At 47.7% G+C, this 21,350-nt stretch overlaps 2 protein-coding genes and 1 long non-coding RNA gene across 3 annotated transcripts; 2 read left to right on the forward strand and 1 right to left on the reverse strand.

The window, feature by feature from the left end:
* Positions 1 to 3,436: 3,436 nt before the first annotated feature.
* Positions 3,437 to 4,194, forward strand: LOC112269809. Its single transcript, XR_002961946.1, has 2 exons — positions 3,437 to 3,505; positions 3,758 to 4,194. It is a non-coding gene; the product is annotated as an uncharacterized LOC112269809 (long non-coding RNA).
* Positions 4,195 to 5,259: 1,065 nt separating this feature from the next.
* Positions 5,260 to 7,156, forward strand: LOC100827429 (pentatricopeptide repeat-containing protein At1g08070, chloroplastic). Its single transcript, XM_003560148.4, has one exon. It carries the CDS (start codon positions 5,362 to 5,364, stop codon positions 6,946 to 6,948), a length of 1,587 nt encoding a protein of 528 aa, XP_003560196.1. The 5' UTR covers positions 5,260 to 5,361; the 3' UTR covers positions 6,949 to 7,156.
* Positions 7,157 to 7,667: 511 nt separating this feature from the next.
* LOC100821379 (60S ribosomal protein L15-2) lies at positions 7,668 to 9,542 on the reverse strand. Its single transcript, XM_003563057.4, has 4 exons — positions 9,412 to 9,542; positions 9,147 to 9,313; positions 8,227 to 8,424; positions 7,668 to 8,136 (listed from the first exon to the last, which is right to left on the reverse strand). The coding sequence occupies exons 1-4, from the start codon at positions 9,413 to 9,415 to the stop codon at positions 7,891 to 7,893; spliced, it is 615 nt and encodes a 204-aa protein (XP_003563105.1). The 5' UTR covers positions 9,416 to 9,542; the 3' UTR covers positions 7,668 to 7,890.
* Between the last annotated feature and the right edge of the window lie 11,808 nt (positions 9,543 to 21,350).

Consider the following 21,350-nt stretch of genomic DNA (forward strand, 5'->3'; position numbering starts at 1 on the left):
GCGCAAGCCCCTCCTGTCGATCCCGTAGCACTCGCGGACGATGAGGAAACGGGAGATGGGGGAGAAAAAAGCAAGGGATGTGGAGGAAATTTCGACGACAAGCTCGCCGCTGCCGCCTCCCTTCAGCCACCTCTGCCACGCCGCCTCCGCGCGCGCCCGCGGCACCGCTACCTTCTCCGCAGAAGCTCGCTGCACCGCCAATCAGGTGAGGGGCAGAAGCAGCGACGAGGAAGAAGAACCGATGAGGGTGAGAGACAGGACCTTTTTTAAAAACCGGAGATGACCCACTAACCAAGCGTGAAACTGGTTAGCCCCGTCCTTTGTAACCAAACGTGAAATTGGGTGGAACTGCCCCTGAAATTTGGTGGGGCCAGCCCATCCTACTCCACTCACCAACCAAACAAGGTCTAGTTTTTTTTTAAGAACAACCATCTGGCTTTATTTATTCAATGAATAAAGTACATCTGATCGAAAAAACTAAAACGACAACAAAGATTTCGGATAAATCGAAAGTTACGTCAAAAATCTTTGAAGCCAACTTCTCTAGATGCGTCTTTTGCATCTTGATGTGTCTCCAAATATCTGGTGACAAAACAGTAGAAGACCAAATCTGCATAGGCTGAACTAACCTTGTAGGTTTTACTAAGCCGCATGAGCCGCCCACTCCAGTCGGGGACACACCGCTCGCAAGACAGGTTGTCAAACCATTGAATCATCGCCGAACCGACGAGTAAGAAGACCAAAATCCCGAAATTATGAGCCGTGAGATCCACAAACTTCATGTAGTAGATCATGATAGCCACGGCAGAACGGAGATGGAGCCGGGAGACCAAAATCCGAGCGTCGTCGCCTGCACCGTCAGGACGCCGTCGCCAAGGATACACAAAACGTTATAAAAAAGATACTAAGACGATGGCCAGATGTTGATCCGTGGTTCCCCTCACCTCCTGATGGCCAAAAGGCTACCGGAGACGAGGGGAACCGACGAACACGACACCGGCGGCTTTTCTGCTGGTGGCGGCTAGGGTTTCTTTCCGAAGATCGATCCCAAACAAGGTCTAGCTGCTATGCCCTGAAGAACACACTGTTAATTTCTGGCAGCATAAGAAGCGATCTTCTGCTAATCAAGATTAAAAAGCAAGAAGAGAGAGTAGTGCGGGACACGTGGTTGGTACCCATCATGGGGATAGATAGTTGGGGTGGCACAGTGTAGTTTGGCGTCTAACTGCTATGCCCTGAAGAGCACGCTGTTAATTTCTGGCAGCATAATACATTGGAACAGGCCCAACATGATGCAACCTATTATAAAGCCCAGTAAGACGCAGCCCAGAATATACCAAGTCAACCCAAGCCCAAATTGGCCGGTCTCGGTCCCAGAAAGTGACACTGGTAGGGTTTCGCGTCCGAGGAGAAGAACAGCGCTCTCGGTTCGGATCGGCGATGGCGATGCTCCGATACGTCGCAGGCCTAGCGCTTCGCCGGCCGGCAACTTCACCTGCTGCCGTGGTCCCGCGCTCCTTGGGCAGCCCTGGGTGCAGCGGTCCTCCAGCAGCCAGCATCTCCACCTGCTGCTGTTGCTGCTGCGTCGGCGGCAGCCGCTCGCTTCTTCAGCAACGGCAGATCCAGCAACACTAAATCCACGGTACGTACCTTACCTTGCATTAATCATTTCATTGCCCACCAAGGTACCACGTATTGCCATATTAGCCAGTTCGAATCAAATGCTGGACTGAGACACGACATTGTTTGTTTTGGGAGAGCGATAGCAAATCAGAATCCAAAAAAATTTGTTCATCCATTCATTCATGTCTTTGGATTGAAAGAGAATCACTTTGCTGTACTCTGTGTGAAACTTATTTAGCATATGTTGGAATTTCCGCGCGTATTAACTAAGCTTTGAGTTCCTCCGTACAGCAATACAGTTGATTAATCATTTCCAGTCTCCTCAAGGAGTCTTATTTGATTAAGAGTGGTAATCTATAGTATTTACTATTATAAAGATCTCAACTAGTGGCAGTGGTCCGTCACCTTGATTTGCACACACCATTGACATTAGAACTCGTGTGGATTACCTTATCCGAGACAATAAATGATCGTATCCCATTTTCATAAAACATGTACTCCGCAGTGAATTTCTGTAGGCTGTAGCGATGCACGAGTATTGTGCTAATATATACTAGCAGGCATTTGCAGTTTAGTATGTAGCTACATTTTAATGTATGTATATACAATCGAAACAACACAGTTCCTAACATATACACTTGCAGCGATGACAGCATCATGCCACTGAAACTGAAAAGAAAATGTGTGTTTTGTTCTTTTCGATTGAAATGATTATGATCAATGGTGCCCAGTCTTCCATTCATATGCTGCTGTGGAATCAAGTTTGTTACCAAAACATGTACGGAGTATATTCCACTAACCAACACCTAAAAGTAGAAAACTGAGTGCCTTTCAAAAGCGACCATGGTGCCAAATTGATCCCAAATTGTTCTACTCCCTCCGTCCAACAAAAGATGTCTCAAGTTTGTCAAAATTTGGATGTATCTAGACATGACTTAGTATATAGATGCATTCAAATTTAGTCAAAGTTGAGACATCCTTTGTTGGACGGAGGAAATAGTATATATTTTCTCTATAGTACAAAAAATGTAAGTACATATCACTCCGATCCATATTAATTGTCTCAAATTTGCCCAAATATGGATGTATCTATGCCTAAAAAGCGTCTATATACATGTAATATTTCGACAATTAATATGGATCGGAGGGAGTATATCTTTGCCGAAGGAAATAATATTAGAATACAAGTCTAGTTGAGCAGAAAAAACATGTTTGCTGCTTCTTTTGTTGTCATTAATAATACCAAGTTTGTAATTGTTGCAGCTTGACAAGCGTACTGAGGAAACCAAAGAAGCTCTGTCCCAAGGAAGATGCACACCAACGACTCAGCTGCCAAGATACGCGTAGTGATGAAATCTTTCAATAACCAAAAGAACAATCTGGTGGGGCTTGCACCTTACACACAGAAGATTGGATTGCCTGAATCCCGATCCTTGTACACCGTGTTACGATCACCTCATATTGACAAGAAGTCCAGGGAGCAATTTCAATGCATGTGAAGAAAGTATTTGTGGTAAAGAAGGCAGAGACACACGAATTGGCCAAGAAATTTTTCTGGTTAAAACGGATGCAGTATGAAATCCATATTAGTTTCAAGACCCGTTTGGATAAGAAGATTGGCTGCAGCAAAGGTGGTGGCCTGCTTGGACAGTAGATCCAAGATAAAACGGGAGGCCAGCTCAGAAAAAGAGGAGGTAATAACAATATAACTAAATGTTCTACTTTGGCAATTGAATTATCCCCTGATTGAAAATTAATCAGTTGGTCGGCAGCTAATAGATCAAATGATTTCTGGTTTCTGGCTGCTTGTGTTGTAGGTACTAGAGCAGCTTCAGGTGGTCTGACCTGAGTTTAAGCCATACACAAGCTATCCAAGCTAACAGTATGTCGATGTGGATCTTAATTTCTGGACCCAATTCGATATTTTTGTGTAATGTCATCTGGATGCATGTGCCCCATCATTATCATAGTCATGTCTATTGAGGATGTAGCAGTATAAATTTGTAGTTCTGTACTAGCCATCTATCTGTTTTGAAGATGATGATAATAATATGTGGGGAACAGGATGGAGCATGCCCGTTCGTTTTTCTGCTAGACACTTGACTAATCATGCATATGGTTTGACCGACGACAGGTCGAGCTCGTATCACGCATTTGATGAGGATTATGCTCTATACGCGGCGGCAGACCTCCTCGACGCCGTCTCCTCACGCCACAAGGCTGCTGCATCCGTGTCTCCCAGTACGGTGCCCGAGGGCACGGCGGCGGATGACGTGTCCCTGTCGGTGCCGGACGCCGCATCAGGGAACTCGTGGCTGTCGTCGTGGTTCTCAGGAGGTTCGTCGTCGTCCACGGGTGGCGGCGGCTCGTGGGGCTCGGGAGGAGATTATTCCGACTGCTCGGTTTCGGGGTACTAGATGAACAAATGCTGCCAGCTTATATGCACGCTAGTCTTTTAAAAAGTGTCTAGATACATGTAATATTTCGATAAGAATTATAAAAAGTATCTAGATACATGTAATATTTCGATAAGAATTATGGAACGGAGGAGGAAGTAACGCTTTCACATAATTTCTCCACGGTTGCACGTAGAGTTTACAAGTAGAAAAAGATCACAACTCTGCTCTCAACACACAACAAATTGTGTATGGTCATCCAATACACATCGAATTGTTTAATGTCATCCAACATACATGAAAGTAGTACAGTAGCACACTTAACTTTTAAAAAACTGCCAGAATAAGTTTTATCACTAGTGACATAACATGAGAACTCTCTGCTTCAAAACACAACTTAACAACTGCTTCAGAAGCCACGAAATGGAGGCATCTGTTCCTAGGAAAAATGCAAGACTGAACAACTCCATCCAAAGAAACCACCTCCACCTCCGCTGAAGAAAATTCAAAACATAATGCTTCAATTAGTGGCAATTAGGCTGCCGCAACATCATTTCTTTGTTGGAACAGAGGTACAGAGCAATAAGGTGAGCACATTGTATTCTAGGAAAAAAAATGTGAGCACATATTACACACATAAATATCACACCTCATCGGAAGCTTCCTGTCAACCTTGACTGCTACTGTTATACTTGACAAATGCTGGCACAAATTCTTCCCTCTTTTCTTTCTTAATGCAATGACACACAAATCCTCAATGTGCATGTTCAAGAAAGAAACTTGGACATTTGGAGTTAATGCCATGTGCTTTCAAAACTCTGGACTGAATAATATCATAGAAATAAGATGTTCTTAGTCTACTGATTAAACAACCTACACAGATACTGTGCCAAGCACACTAGCTGGATATACATACATTTGCATATTTCATTGTGTTCAATAATTTGAGTAGACGTCACAGGAATCAAATTACCAATTGTGCCTTCACCAGGTTCACGTGATCTCATTTCTTCGTCATATATCCTGTGCTCCCAGCCATAGTTCTCTGTACAAATGACCTGCTTGTAAGGAACAGATCAAATCAGACCAGCCCCGCGTGCCATTAACCGAGAGCGGCGGCGACTGGACCGAATCGGTGCGGTTGGGCATGGAGTCGACAGACAATCGCATCGGATTTCAGTTGGGCCGAAAAACTTCACGAGCCCAAGCTGTGACCCAAAGTGCTATTTTTCGTGGACCGAACCTCTCATCCGGTGGAACCACGCCCACCCCTAATTTTTTTTTCCTTGTCCGCTCCCCGTGAGATGAGGACGACGACGCGCTGCAGCGCAGCTCACCCGCCATGGTCGGGCCTTATCCACCCAAGCACACATCGCCGGCAACGCAGAAAATAAAAAAACCCGCGGCTATCCCATCCTTCTCCCGCAGCTGCTCCACCACGCCCAGCACAGCATCCGCGCACGCGGCGGCGTTTCTCCGTCGCGGCGGCGCACCTCACGACGACCGCGCCCTCCGGGTCCTCCTCAAGTCCTTGACCAACACATGTCCTGCCGCCGAGGAGGCAGAAGCTCTCCACGCCCACGTCGTGAAGCTCGGATGCCTCGACCGCCGCCGCGTCCGGGACGGCCTCGTCGCGCTGTACCTCGCGTGCGGCCAGGGCGCCGTGGCGCGGGCCCTGTTCGAGCGGGGAGCGCCGGACGTGGTCTCCTGGACGGCCATGGTGACCGGACACACGAGGCTAGGGCTCTTCGAGGAGGCCGCGGCGCTGTTCCTCGCCATGGCGGACGGCGTGGCCGTCGACGCCGTGGCCGCCGCGGCCGCGTTCGCGGCGTGCGCGGGCGCCGGGGACCTCGGGCTCGCCAGGGAAACGCACCGGCGCGTCCTCGACGCCGGGGTGGCGCTCGACGTCGTCGCGTGCAACGCGCTGATCGACATGTACGCCAAGTGCGGCGACGCGGCGGCCGCGCGCCGGTGCTTCAGGCGGATGTTGCCGGCCAAGAACGTGGTCTCGTGGAACACGATGATCGCCGCCTGCGCGCGCTCCGGCGACACCCGGGAGGCGCTCTCGTGGTTCCGGGAGATGCAGCGTTCTGGGTGTGTGCGTCCGGACGACGCCACGTTCGTCGCCGTCCTCGGCGCGTGCGCGGATCTCGGCGCGCTCGACGCCGGCAGGTGGGTGCACGCCTACATGATGGGCAGGCACACCAAGGCCGTCGTCGTCGGCAACGCGCTGCTTGACATGTACGCCAAGTGCGGCGCGGTCGACGGTGCCAAGGAGGTGTTCGACGCAATGCCCCGGCGGGACGTGTACACCTACACGTCCATGATCTCGGGGCTCGCGATGCACGGCCGCGGCCAGGAGGCGTTAGCGCTCTTGGCCGACATGCGGCGCGCCGGCGTGAGGCCGAACGCCGTGACGTTCCTCGGCGTCCTCTCCGCGTGCTGTCACGCCGGGCTCGTCGAAGAGGGCCTCCTCCATTTCAATGCCATCCCGGAGTCCTTAGGCGTGGCGCCCGGCATCGAGCACTACGGCTGCGTCGTCGACATGCTAGGCCGCGCCGGAAGGTTGGACGAGGCGGAGGAGCTGGTCGCCAGGATGCCGGCGCGGCCCGACGCCCTCATCTGGGGCTCGCTGCTCTCGGCATGCCGGGCGCACGGCCATGTCGCCCGCGCCGAGCGTGTGATGCGTCGGATGGCTGACGTCGATGGTGACCTGGCCGACGCCGGGGACTATGTGCTCATGTCGAATATGTATGCGTCCAAGGGCCGGCACGGCAAGGCGGTGCAACTAAGGAAGCAGATGAGGAGAGGAAGAATGGACAAGGTACCTGGGTGCAGCCTCATCGAGATCGACGGCGTGGTACATGAGTTCCGAGCACTTCGGCCGAGCGCCGTCAAACCCCCCGTCGCGTTGCAGGCTGTCGGCTAAACTTTTCTTTTTTTTCATGTTTTGAACTGACTGGCATGAATCTTAGTTTCACAGACCAAGGGATCAGCGGACACATTGAATAATACTCCATCAGTTACATTAATTCTTGTCACAAATTTGTTCAAAATGGATGTATCTATTCCTAAACAACGTCTATATACATACATGTAATATTTCGAAAAGAATTATGAAACAGTACTCGACCGAACACGATTTTCAACGGAAATTTGTGCATATCTGTTTGCAGACACTGGAACAATACCAATAGTCCAATATGGATAATCCAAGATCGTGGCATGAATGAGAATAAGATACTAAAACCAAATGCCAAAACGTTGTGAAAAGTTCCGTCAGGGCTCGTTTGGGGAATTTGTGAGATAGTAAGACCTCTCTCAAGATTATGATTTTCCACTTATGGTTCAGACAGTAGTTGTATATTGTTCGACAAGGCAAACATGCTTTGATGACATCCTCTCAAATACTCAAATAGCGTAAAAGGACATCTACCGGTGTATGATTAAGATTGAAGAGAATTACTACTCCGGCCAAAATTGATTGTCAAAATATTACATATTACATATATCTAGACGCATTTTACACATCAATACGTCTGTATTTGGGCAAATACGAGACTACCAGTCAGAGGAGGTACTGCATTCAAGATTAAATTTAACATGCAATGGCCATATAAGTAAATCGAGCAGAGGTAAGAATAAACATTCCAGAGATGGACCCGAGCACAACATTAGATTACTAAACCATTTCGACGTCTGGTAACACAGGCAAATAGCAAATAGTTTAGACATTGCTCCGAAGTAAAATTCTAGCAGCGGATTCAACAAGTCTCATAACGAAGGTAGCAAAATTTGACAGTGCAAGCAAATACTATCAAGGTCTGCATAGCACAGATCCCACAGCAACAGAACATCAAAGCACATATGCTTAACGGTAGCGGCGGAGGGAGACGGTCTGGTTGCGCTTCCAGGTAGCTCTCCTTGACGGCCTGTTCTTGTGGTGGCGTGTGCCCTTGCCGCGCAGACCACGGAACTTCTTGCCAGCAGAGGTGAGACCACGGAGCTCACGGTGCTTGTGCACAGGCTTGCAGAGCCAGTTGATCCTTGGGTCATTGCGGACAGCATTGTGTGCAACATCCACAAGGATGACCTCAAAGTACTTGTAGGTGGAATCCTGTTTCCAAATGAAGGCAATCAGAGGAATTAGTGAGTGAGGACAAAGAATTATTACTCAATTTATAGACTTGAGCAAAGCAAGAATTACCTCATTCACCCAGTAGGAGTTGAGCACACGAAGTCCTCCCAACCTGCGTCCAGCTCTCTCCTCAGCAACAGACCTCTTGTTCCGCTGGAACTTGAGCTGGGTAATACCCTGGTGCTTGGGCTTACCATAGACAATACCCTTGGGCACTGGCCTCTTCCTACCACCGCGCCTGACACGGATGCGGTAGACCACATACCCCTGGGGACAAGCAGCAATTAATTAAGCGAAAGACATTCAATTTATTCAACAGGTATCAAACAAGAATATTAACAAAACAAGGTCTGGAAACAAAACAACCTTAATGGGCAACAACCACAGCAGAAAAATTCTAGACCATGATCAACAAATGACAATTTAGTGAATAAAATCAAAACTACCAACCAAACCTACAATATTGAGGTACATAATGTATTTTCTAAATTGAATTGATGCAAATGTCAAAAAGGCACTACATCAGTGGGTACATCTAACACACTATCCTGAAATGTAAGCCTAGTTATATCATTAAAATGAAAAAAGCTAGCGTTCGGTCAACAACAAATATAACCAGTCTGCGGCACAATGAGACCCGGATACCACGAACGTACACATTAAATTTCAAAATTGGTTCTCAGTAGCTACTTGCTATGGCATGTAGTTTATGTAAACATGTCAGGATGGCACGGAGCATAAGTACATATATTACCAAAACGAACTGCCATTTCTTTCAGGAAAAGAGTTTCATCACCTAATATTCTACACCTCGCTTGCCACAGACGACATAATATTCACAACTATCAAATTGAGAAACAGACGTGCAGATCCAAAACCAGACAGGGAGAACTACTAGACCTACAACAGCAATGACGACACAGATGTATCCGTCCCTGGAATCTTACATAGAACAGAAGGGAGGGTGGGATCTGAGGGGGAATCCAAACCTGCTTGGCCTTGAAGCCGAGACGGCGTGCCCTGTCGGGCCGAGTGGGCCTGGTGATGCGCACGATGGCCGGCTGCTGCCTGTACTCCCAGCACCGCACGCGCTGCACGAACCTCATCACGTCGGACTGCTTCCTCCTCCATAGCTCCGACACGAACTTGTACGCGCCTGCAACCACCAATCCATCAGAACGGGGACGTAAGGAACCTTGCAAGAAGGCAAGCCGGCGAGATTGCGGGAGGGAGCTGGGAGGAAGAGCCGCTCACCCATGGCTGCGGCTGCGGCGGCTGCGTCCGGAGGCGGCGGGGAGGTAGAGTGTGGAACCTAGGGTTTGTGTTGAAGCGGTGAGGAAGACCTTATATTGAGGAGATGGGCGCGTGGTGGCCGTCGGATGGGCTAGGGTTTTGGAATGGTCGGATGTCTGAGGCTTTAAGGCCCATCTCATGGGCCGGGAAATTGGACTTTCCATGCCACCTGGCCCAGTCATGAGAATTCTGAAACATACTACTTGCACATTTCCCTTAAATAAAAAACTACCTGCACATTGTATCGTTTGTGTTTTTTCTCTTGTCGAAAACGAAAATCATATTTTTGCTGTTCTAGTCGTTTGTTTTCACTGTACTTCTAGCTGAAGTGCCGAAATGGGCAGCGGTGTAAATCTGAAGCATGCGTATGGACGCATCCAAAAAAGTAAATATCTCGCTACTGACACACACAAAGCGACATGACTTTCAAAATTGTGCCCTTCTTGGTTGTTTTCCATAGTTAGGTTGTACATGCTTTTAAGTTTGTATTACTTTTCAATTTAAATATTTATTCACCTTCATTATGACCACTTTCGTGTTACTCCCTCCGTACCTATTAGATTGGCGCAGTGGCTTTCACAAGTCACATTTGCAATTAAGTCCAACAACTCCGCCGCCGGGTCCGTCGTTTCCACCACCGGATCTGGTCGCGCCGTCCCCGGATCAGCCCTCGCCGCCGTCGGGTTCATCGTCTCCACCACCGGATCAGGCTGCGCCGTCCCCGGATCAGCCCTCGCCGCCGCCGGGTTCGTCGTCTCCACCACCGGATCCGGCCGCGCCGTCCCCGGATCCCCCCTCGTCGCCGCCGGATTCGTCGTCTCCGTCGCCGGATCCCGCCGCGCTGCCCCCGGATCTGTCCTCGCCGCAGCCGGATTCGTCGTTTCCGCCCTCAGATCCGGCCATCCGGCCCCGCCGCGCGCCACCGGATCTGGCGATTCTTGGCTAGGGGAGCAGAGCAGGAAGGGAAGAAGGACAGTGCAGGGGAGGGGAGGCGCGGAGAAGCGAGCTGGTAGGGGCTAGGGGATGGGCAGCGTCTGCGAGCTGGTAGGGGAGGGGAGGCGTTTGCGAGCTGGTGCGGGAGGGGAGGCGGAGCGTGGCTTCTGTGAGCTGCGGGGAGGGGAGCTAAGAGAAATAAGGGGGTTCGCATATTTCAAGACAAGTACCGCGCGTGGATTCAAAAAAATTGCAAGGACCTTTTTGCAAAAAGACCGCCGCGTCAATATTTTCGGCACAGAGGAAGTATTTTACGCGGAAAGCATGAGAAGAGAGGTCCGAAAGCTTAAGAGCAGGTCTTTGGAGAAAGGCGTGGCAGCCGAGTCTATTGAGTTTAACCTCAAAGGTCATTGGATCTAACGCAATGATAGCGGCTATGGCTGAACTACATCAAGGACGAGTCATGCATTCACTCACTTTTTCTAAATCTTTCGTTTTGTGTTGGTACGTGTGCCCGGAGAGTGTAGAATCCATTGTATTGAGGTCTTCGAAGTATTTCCAATATCGCTCTTAGGCCTCGGACGTTCTACGGTCACCATATGTGCAAGGACTCGTAGTTAGTCATTCATGTGAAGTCTAAACTACTCACGTTAGCTAGTTGCACTATCAGAACTTGGATGGCAATTTTTTAGGCTTTTATGATCTAAAGTGACACTTCCAAAAAATAGTTAACCTACAATGCACTTTGCCCAACTTGAGAAGACATCAACACTAAGGACGCCAATATAGGATAAAAAAGAGGTAATTGCACCGGTGCCCAACAACTTGAGGTGGAAGCATTTTAGTCCAACAAGTTGCAAAGTGAGAAAAACTAGTCCGAAAACTTGATTAGTTGTGCATAGTAACCCGGATTAGTCCGAATTGGACACGTGGCGTGCTCTCGGCTCGGGCGTTCCAGATGGGCGATTCGTAATTTTGTTCTTTAATATTTCACGGCTTGGTCTGGCTCATCTTGTCGAAGCGATTTTCTCAAAAAGCCCCGGAATTCCTACAACACTTCATTTCCACCCCCGACTTTGACGGGGATCAAATGGCTGTTCATCTACCTTTATCCTTGGAAGAGCCGAGCAGACCGCTTCCTCTTCCTCCTTCCTCCGTACCGAGTTCGCACGCCTCCTAGACAACGATGACGCCGCGGCGGCCGATCACTCGTCGACGGTTCGCATCGATGCCGCCCCGAGCTAAACAAATAAGGGATTTTTCTATTTTTTACCACGAGGTGTTCTGATGGCTGAACTAATAGTATGCAATTTTCTCAGGGGCTGTTAGCAAAAGAAACAATCGGCTAAACATGCCACGTGTCAACGTATGATTGGCCTAGACGTCTAACCAATTTGCATTACAAGTTTTGGGACTAGGTTTGCTCACTTTACAACTTGTTGCACTAGAATGCTTCCACCTCTCAAGTTGTGGGGCTACGCGTGCAATTACCTCGATAAAAAAGATCCAAGCATAGGAGAAAGGGCCTAGATGTAAGAAGGGCCTCCAAGTAAATTAGGAAATCTTCCACTTCTACCTTCACACCAAATAGCATTCATGTTCAGTTGTCATGAACCCTAGGCAATATAAATACCCTAAAGGAGGAATAGAACACATTAATCATATATCGAATAAAAAAGGAGGAGAGCTCTTTCCTAAGAACCCCTTCTAGGTTTTGGAAGGTACTAGCTTTGTACGTGCGCTTCGCTGTGCCGCAGCCATCGAGGTGGCCATTTGGTTACCTGGATAGAGGCCCCGTGTTGTAGACATCATCACCTTAATCACATGGAAATTGTACTTCTAGACGACCATTGAATCGCAAGGGCATGTGCCCGGTACGGAGAAGTGCTGTTTTTTCTCCCAATGAAAGGGTATCATTGTCGGCTCGCATGCAAGGGTGCGTCTAAATGTATGTCTATTTAGTGGGTTCATTTTTTTTATATTGTAGGGATGCAAATTGACCATTCTTGTTTGTGTTTATCTATCGTCAACCAAAAAAGCATAAATTATGAAAAAACAAGATGACTGACCGCATGAATAAAATAAACAAGATTTAACCGCGTGACAAAATGCGAATATCTGAAAGAACTTCATTGCAATTGCAAGGCAGACAGTTCGTGTCATGGCATGCCCTTTGTTTTACGACATGAGCACAACATGCATTTCATTGCCAAAGAGGTAAAGCTTATGCACGTAGCTTCCGTCCAGGACTACTCCGTAACTACAAAGTACAGATCATAATAATGAATAGTTTCAATACCAACAGGGAAAATCCACATCTAATTGTGCAAGTAACTACTCTCTTCTTTCCATATGGAACGGAGGGAGTAACTACAAAGAAAATCGACACCTGGCATTTACCACTCTCTTCTATACATATGGAAGGAGGGAGTAACTACAAAGAAAATCAACAAGTTGCATTTACGACCAGCCGCTGCTCCTCTTGGGCAAGGTCGAAGCTAAGAAGTCTTGGAAGAAACACACGCACACGCCAACACTCTGCCTCGTGGTCTCCTACCAAGTTCCTCGCTCGTTTTCTTTATTGTCTGCCATTTCAAAACCTCAATAGTCGATCCATTTCTGAGAAAGCCATAGGGCATGATCAAAATGCTATCTGATTTGTTTTGTCTCTTGGAGATGTATTATGCAATATACAGTCCGTGTTACTCACAATCCTATGGATCACAAGTGAATGGCTGCTCGGCAAGAAATTAAATCAGAGAGAGATAAACCGAATCATACGAAAACTGGGATCTATCTTGCACTGGAAAAAGGTTGAGAATAAGGTTGAGCATAGACTTAGCTTTTGGCAAGGGAGGATTCTGTCAATTGGAGGCAGAAATATTCTTATTAACTCTTGCCTGAGCAGTATTTCCCTTTATATGATGTCCTTCTATGAACCGCCTGTTGGGGTTAGGAAACGAATCGATTTCTTTAGGGCCAGAATGTTATGGCAGGAAGAGGAGGGGGTTAAAAAATATCATCTTGTGGCCTGGAACAAAAGTATGTCAACTAAAAGAACAGGGTGGTTTGGGGATTCTGGATTTAGAAATTATGAACACTGCTCTGTTAGGTAAATGGATCTGAAGGTTATACAATAACTCTGGATTATGGCAGAGCTTGCTATACTCCAAATACATCAAATCTAGTGGCTTTGGAGGGGCGAAACATAGAAGTGATGACTCTATGTTCTGGTATGGTCTTTTATGCATCAAAGATGTTTTCCTGAACCATTGCAAATTCCATGTTGGGAATTCGGTCAAAAAAATTCCATGTTGGGAATGGGAAATATATACACTCGTTTTTGGGAGGATTGGTGGCTGGGATGCAAACCTCTCAAATTGCAATTCCCAGACTTGTTTGAAATCTGTTTCAATAAAAACATTTCTGTGGATGATGTTGTTACTAATAGGGGGAGAAATGTCTGCTTTAGGCGTACTCTGTGGGGCTCCTTAGCTGATGGCTAGGAGCAAATTCTTAGGAAATGTGATCAAGTGAGATTAAATGGAGCAAATGACAAATTATGGTGGATTCCTACTGAGAATGGGAAGTTTACTGTTAGCTCCTTTTATAAAAAGTTGAAATGACATTTACCTGATTTCCCACAGAAATTCTTGTGGAAAGTCAAAATTCCTTTAAAGATAAGGATTTTTCTCTAGCTTACTGTGCATACGAGCATCCTCACTAAAGATGTTTTGCTACATAGAGGGTGGAAGGGGGATAGTCGCTGCCAGTTTTGTGGTTTGGACGAAACAATTGATCATCTCTTTATGCAGTGGCTCCTTGCTTGCTTTATGTGGAATGTCTTGCGTTGTGCCTTTGATCTGCCAGCAATCCCAAACACTGTTTCTGAATTGTGGGATGTTTGGCTGCCAACATTCCAGGGAATTACAAAGAATTTAGTGTTAGTGGGAATCTCTGGTCTTTTCTGGGTGCTTTGGAGAGCTAGCTAGGAATAATGCTTGTTTTAGGAAAATTAGATTGTCCTCACCTTTTGGGGCTATCAAGCTATTTTGTTATTTGCTTAACTTATGGTCAATTTTGCAAAAAAAGGAAGCAAACAAAAACCTGCTGCTTTGCGGAACAAGACTGGTTGAGCAGGTTGCTACAGAAGTTTTTGATGCGGTGAATGGTTGGAATCCTCTTCAGCATCGTATAGCAATGTAGACGATCGTATGAAGTTCTGTATTTTTGGTTTGCTGTGAGATTGATGACGACTCCAGCAAAATGATTTGGGGGGGTGGGGGGGGGGGAGAAACAAGGAGACAGGCGTTGTTCTTGCCCGGGCTTCAGTTGGGAGGGAGATTTTGCTACCTGGAGGCGTCTAATGCTCTTTAGATAGTTTTCTTTCCTGCTTGTGCTCCAGGCCTTTCTGTGCCTTTAAACTCCTGTTCTGTTTACCTCTTCACTGTTTCTATACCTTCTTGCACTTTTCAAACAGCTGATTTCGTTAATGAAATCGGAGCCCCCCCCCCACTCTTTTTCAAAAAACAATAATCTTGCAATAGGACGTGCCGACAGCCTCCGCGATGCACAATAGCAGGTGAATGCATGAGCGGAGGACGAATGAATTTTGAGGTCGGTCGGTCGAACTATAGTGCATAAATTTTTTTGAGGCCACACGTATTAATGCTTTACATGATTATAAACAAAATCACTTAGTACAATAAAATATCTTGTCAAATCTGCAACTAAAAAGTTCATCAATGAAGACACAAGTATTTGACCAAATACGAAAATTTAGAAACAAATTGAACATTGTACCATTCCCCTTTTTACCTCCCATTCACTTTGTCCATCACTGAAGAACAGAATCAAACACAAACGTGAGGCACATATGCACGGTCGCACACATTCAGCGAGCGTGTCCAGCGCCCAACGAGGCAAGCAGGCACCGAGCGTATCCCGCTGCCTGTCGCCGCCGTTCAGGTTCAGCCGCAGCCAGCTGATCAGCGTGGCGCCGTGGCCTGAGGCCTGAGCCGCGGCCGATCGCCACCTCTCTCTGTCCGGTCCGTCCCTCCTCCGACCTCCGGTCTCCTCCCTCTCGCAGTACGTCTACCTCATTGGCTCCCCGCGACCCCGCTTCGACGCCCCCTATTCCCCTACTGCCGCCAGGCCCGCCACCAGACTCCGGAGGCCATAGGCGCTGAAGCGAGGCGCGTTTTTGGACGATTGGGCGAGCCGGTCGATCAATCGATTCGAGTATGCAGATCGCAGGCGGTCAGAACCATTGCACCATCGCAGAGCAAGGAACTGAACCCGACGAGCCTATAAATAGACACCAGTAGAAGGCACCAGAAGGAGGTTGCTGACATCAGACCGCCAGCGCACCTGCTCTGGAAAGATCGACGCAGACAACAGAGGATCCAGGGGAACACGCGTTGCCATGCATGCGTAACCACCGCATCCCGCTGATCGGGTGCAATACCCCCGCCAATTCTGCGCGCACCCCCAACGCAAACACTCTCCCTGGCAGCAGCCCAATACAACAAAGCCGGCCCATAGCAAGTGAGGAAACCGCGTAGCTGCACCTGGTCCAACCGACGCGCCCAATTAGCTTTTTCCCCTAAAAAAAACCTGACGCGCCCAATAAAACACCCCGACAGAAAAGAAACAGAAGCCGCGCCTCGGTGGAGCGATGAGAGGCCGAACAATTCACCGGCTTTAGGATTTGGATAGTATTCTTCGGGGAGTCGAGCATCCTCAAAGAAGCCCCACGGGGTTTTAAGGATTTGCTTGGCCATGTGGATATATGATATGGTTAGGATTTAGAGATCAGAAGCAACATATCTTTCATCATCTAAATGAAAGGTCGTAGAATTGATTACATACGTCCCGTTTTACTTTAGGGTTTGCCCTGACTATGTCATTTCAATGTGGGGGTATAAGGCCACTTGTAAGTGAGACAAGATGGAACAAATGATCAAAGTGCAAAATAAAATGTGACAAATGATCAAATCCCCAGAACTTTTCTCCAAAAGCATAAATCGAAACTTCAATTTAGAAGCAACCCAAATCAGACCAGTTAGTTTTTGACGGTTCCTCTAGGGCTCTGGCGACGTTGTTGGCGATTGCTGTTCCTAGGGCTTTGCGTCCATGTCTGGTGATCTTGAGATTCCCTCAGATTGCCCCACCATACTCTTCCTCCCTGCTCTCTGTTGTGCTTCTTCTGTCTTCGCAGTCCGGGGTTGTCCTGGTTGGGGTGGCGTCAGGGTAGGCTTTTGTCCGCCTTCCACTCACGATTGGGGCAGCGTTGGTTGCTTGTAGGCGAGATGGCGGCGCGGGGAGGAAGTGGAAAAGCTACTACTGGCGGTGTTGCTGGTGCTGTCTCGGATGATCCGGAGAAGGACCGGGCGGCTGCACTGTTGTTGGAGAAGGGGAAGGCTGTCATGGTGGATTCTGAAGAAAACAACTCTGGTGAATCAGTTGCTGAGATGATGAAGCGACTGAATCTGACCCCAAAGGAGGCCACACCCTTTATCCTGGATGACGTTGGTGAGAATCCATCTTGCCCGGATTGGGCTGTTGTTGTTAAAGTTCTTGCGCCGAATATCTTGCATATCAATACCGTTGTAGCGGTTGTCAGGCTAGCTTGGGGAAATCCTAAAGGTCTGGTTGTGAGACCGTTGGGTCAGAATCTTTTTATGGCAGATTTCGAGATGGAGGTTGATCGAGTCCGTGTGATGAAGGGAGGCCCATGGAGATTGGGTAAGCACGCAATCCTCCTAAAGTGCTTCGACCCTACGACTAATCCTTCGGATGTGGTCTTTGATGGGCTCCATATTTGGGTGCGGATCATGAAACTTGGTTATGAATTGATGAATGTGGAAAGGGGCACTGCGTTGGTCTCGATGGTGGGAACTGTTGAGAAATTAGAGGTTGATGAGAATGGAAAGGCTTGGGGTGGATTCCTCAGGGCTCGTGTAGTAATTGATCCTCCGTAGCCTCTTATGAGATATGTTTTTGTATTCTTGACGAAGAAGAAGGAGAGACAGTATGATCTTATGTACGAACACCTGCCTATGTACTGTTTCTCTTGTGGTCTTTTGGGCCACTCGTCGCTTGTCTGTCCCAATCCTGGCTCTCGTGACAAGGATGGAAAGCTGCCATACTCTGGTGATAGACCGTGTGTTCCTGAGAAGAGAAAGACGGATGCTCGGCTACTGAAAACTTCCAATCCAATAGGAACTCCTGGAATGGAAAAGAGAAGGGGTATGGTTCACGTACTACAACATCTATGCCGAAAGGGCCTGCTGATCCTCATGGGGATGTCAACTCAGCTGCCAAGAAGAAAAGACGTGGACGTAAACAGATGGCTCCGTCTGATCATGCTGTTATTCCTGATGGGACTTTGGTGTTTTCTTTCCAGCCTGACAAACCACGGATGATTGGTCAGAAACGGAAGCAGATCAAGCACGTTTACCGTGTCAAGGCTGGGAGTACTGCTGTTCCGTATATTTCTACACTCCCCACGTGCTCGACTGCAATTGCTCTTGTCAACAATTCCAACACTGACATTCCTGCGGAGGAGGTGAATCCGGAGGAAAGGGAGACCATTGAGGTGGATAAATCCAAGAAACAAAAGACTGTTACTTCACGATCGGTGGATCTGGCGGAGGCTGCATCGCAGCCCCGCCAAACGCAATGAGTCTCTTGTGCTGGAACTGTCGAGGCCTAGGGTCGGACTCGACAGTGGGAGAATTATGTTGGCTTGTCTCGACGTACTGACCCTCCTTCCTCTTTCTCTCTGAAACAAAGATGAAGGATACTCATGCTCAGAATTTTATGTGGTCACTTGGTTACTCTTGTAGCTTTGCTGTTAGTTCAGAGGGACGTAGCGGCGGCCTCGTTCTTTTCTGGACACACGATCATGAGGTAACTCTGAAGGGATTCAATTCCCATTGCATTGATGTGTCGATTTCTTCTGGCGGTAGACCACCTTGGCGAGCCACTTTCATTTATGGTGAGCCCCGTCGGGAGAAGAGACTTGAATTCTAGAATCTTTGCGGCGACTACGGTCTCAGTGGGAGGGACCTTGGATTGTTTGCGGTGATTTCAATGAAGTTTTGTGCCGGGATGAACATGATGGGTTGCGGGACAAAACTGACTCTCAGATGGGTCTCTTCAGAAATTGTCTTGCTGATTGGGGTCTGGTGGATGTTGATGCTTCAGGTCCCATGTTTACATGGACTAATAATCAGGACATCTCTTCTAATGTTCGTGTCCGTCTTGATCGTGCGGTGACCAATGGAGAGTTCTTTTCCAGTTTTATGGATTTATACGTGGAGAACATCATTACCACCGCCTCGGATCATTTTGCCATTTTGGTTAACCTGCAGTCTTCTACTCTGGAATCCAATCGACCGATTAAATCTGGGTTCAGGTTTGAGGCTGCTTGGGTGCGAGCTTCTGATTATATTGTTACGGTGGAGCAGGCGTGGGCTGTTGCATTGGAGGGTTCTCCCTCTCTTCGAACAACAAGGGACAATTTGCATCGGGTTGCTGTCTCGTTGCAAGACTGGAGCCATACTTCTTTTGGTTCAGTCCGTAAGGAGATCCGAAAATTAGAGAGGAAATTGAAAGCTCTTCGTCTCTTGCCAAATAACCAAGCTAAGCTTCCTGATGTTCGCTCGATCGAGAAGCGTTTGTGTGAACTGTTCGAACATGAGGAGATCATGGCTCGTCAACGCTCTCGGGTTGATTGGCTGAAGGAGGGCGATCGTAATACTGCCTTTTTCCATGCAAGGGCCTCTGCTCGGTGGCGCACGAACAGAATTAAAAATCTTGTCCGAGATGATGGCTCCTGTTGCACGGATGCGGCTGAAATTAAAGGTATGGCAGACAGTTTTATAATTCTTTGTTCCCTTCTGAGCCTTGTGATGCATCTGATGCTGTTCTTGATGCCATTCGGCCCAAAGTTTCTTATGATATGAATGTTCAGCTTTGTTTGCCCTATTCCGATACTGAAATTAAAGATGCTTTGTTCCAAATGGGCCCAACTAAGGCTCCCGGCCCAGACGGTTTCCCTGCTCTTTTTCACCAAAAACACTGGGATATCCTCCAGTCAGCTATTTGATGGGCTGTTAGGGGATTTTTGTCTGGTGAAACTATTCCGGATGGTTTCTGCGACTCGGTCATTGTACTTATTCCAAAGATGAGCAACGCTGACTGTTTAAAACATTTCCGTCCTATTAGTTTGTGCAATGTCCTATATAAGATTTATTCCAAAGTGGTTGCTAATAAATTGAAGATCATTCTCCCTGATCACCAGAGTGCTTTTGTTCCTGGCAGACTAATAACTGACAATGCTTTGATTGCTTATGAGTGTCTTCATACTATTCAGAAACAAAAGTCTCGCCGTCCCTTCTTTGCCTTGAAGATAGATATGATGAAAGCCTATGATTGAGTTGAGTGGCACTATCTTCATGGATGCTTGTGCAAGCTTGGTTTTGATCCTGCTTGGATTCAGACTATGATGCGTTGCGTCACTTCAGTTCGATATGCAGTCCGTATCAATGGTGACCTGACTTCCCCGGTGGTCCCATCTCGTGGAATTCGTCAAGGTGATCCTATCAGCCCCTATCTGTTTTTGCTTTGCACTGAGGGTCTTTCTAGTCTGCTGTGTCATAAGGAAGATGTGGGTGCTCTACAAGGTGTCCGCAATAGCCGTGATGGTCCCCCTATTTCCCATCTCCTTTTTGCAGACGATAGCATCTTCTTCGCGCGAAGTGATCAACGGAGTGTTGATGCTCTGAAGGAAACTCTTGACGTGTATTGCTGTGGTTCGGGACAGAAAATCAACATGGACAAGTCGTCCATCTTTTTTGGTTCCCATTGTCAACAGTTAGTGAAAGATGAAATTATGGGCTGTTTAGGTGTTCAGAATGAATCTCTTTAGGACACCTACTTAGGAATGCCAACTTGTATTGGGCGCTTTCCGTCTAATTCTTTCAAGTATCTTCTAGACAAGATTTGGAAGAGAGTCAATGCTTGGTCTGATCGGCCGATGTCTAGGGCAGGTAAAGAAGTGATGCTTAAAGCCGTCATTCAAGTTATCCCGACCTACACCATGAGCTGCTTTCAGATCCCGGTTGCCATCTGTGATAGTATTAGAAAGATCATTGCTGACCAGTGGTAGGGCGTGGAGAATGGCCAGAAGAAAATGCACTGGCGAAGCTGGGAATGGCTTTCGACACCTAAGTTTTTTTGGGGGAATGGGCTTTCGTGATCTCGTTCTGTTCAACCAAGCTATGCTTGGGCGACAAGGATGACGCCTGCTCACGGATCCCAATTCGCTTTGTGCCAAAGTTTTTAAAGGGAGATATCACCCGGATTGTGATTTCTGGGATGCTCCTGTGCCTCATTCATGTTCATATACATGGCGTAGCATTCGTTTTGGGATGATCTTGGTAAAGAAAGGAGTGCGCTGGAACGTGTGTAATGGAAATCGAATTAAAGTTCTCTCCGATCCTTGGATTCCAGATGTCACTACTGGTTTTGTTCAAACCTTGGGGCCACTTCCCGATGACATTCAGTTGGAGGCTTTTCTGGAACCTGTTTCTCATGTTTGGGATGCTGATTTGGTTTGTGCTAATTTTGCGGAGGAAACGGCTAATAAGATCCTTCAGATTCCCATCAATCGCCATGCTGATGGCGACTACCTATCTTGGCCTCATCACAAGTTTTGCTGCTACACTGTTCGCTCAGCTTGTAATTTGGCTCGTTCAGATAAATTCTTGGTTGATAGAAGCCGCTCTGGACGTGGCATAAATTCTTCATCTGATTATGATGGAGGTTTTTTGAAGAAGTTATGGGCCATGAAAGCGCCGGAAGATGAAGATTACTCTCTGGCGTTTTGCCCATGACTGTCTTCCTTTGGGCCAGCAACTTCGGCGTCGCAAGATTCCAGCTTTTGACTCTTGTATCAA

The sequence above is a fragment of the Brachypodium distachyon genome, chromosome 1 (assembly GCF_000005505.3).
Source record: "Brachypodium distachyon strain Bd21 chromosome 1, Brachypodium_distachyon_v3.0, whole genome shotgun sequence".
Lineage (NCBI taxonomy): Eukaryota > Viridiplantae > Streptophyta > Magnoliopsida > Poales > Poaceae > Brachypodium > Brachypodium distachyon.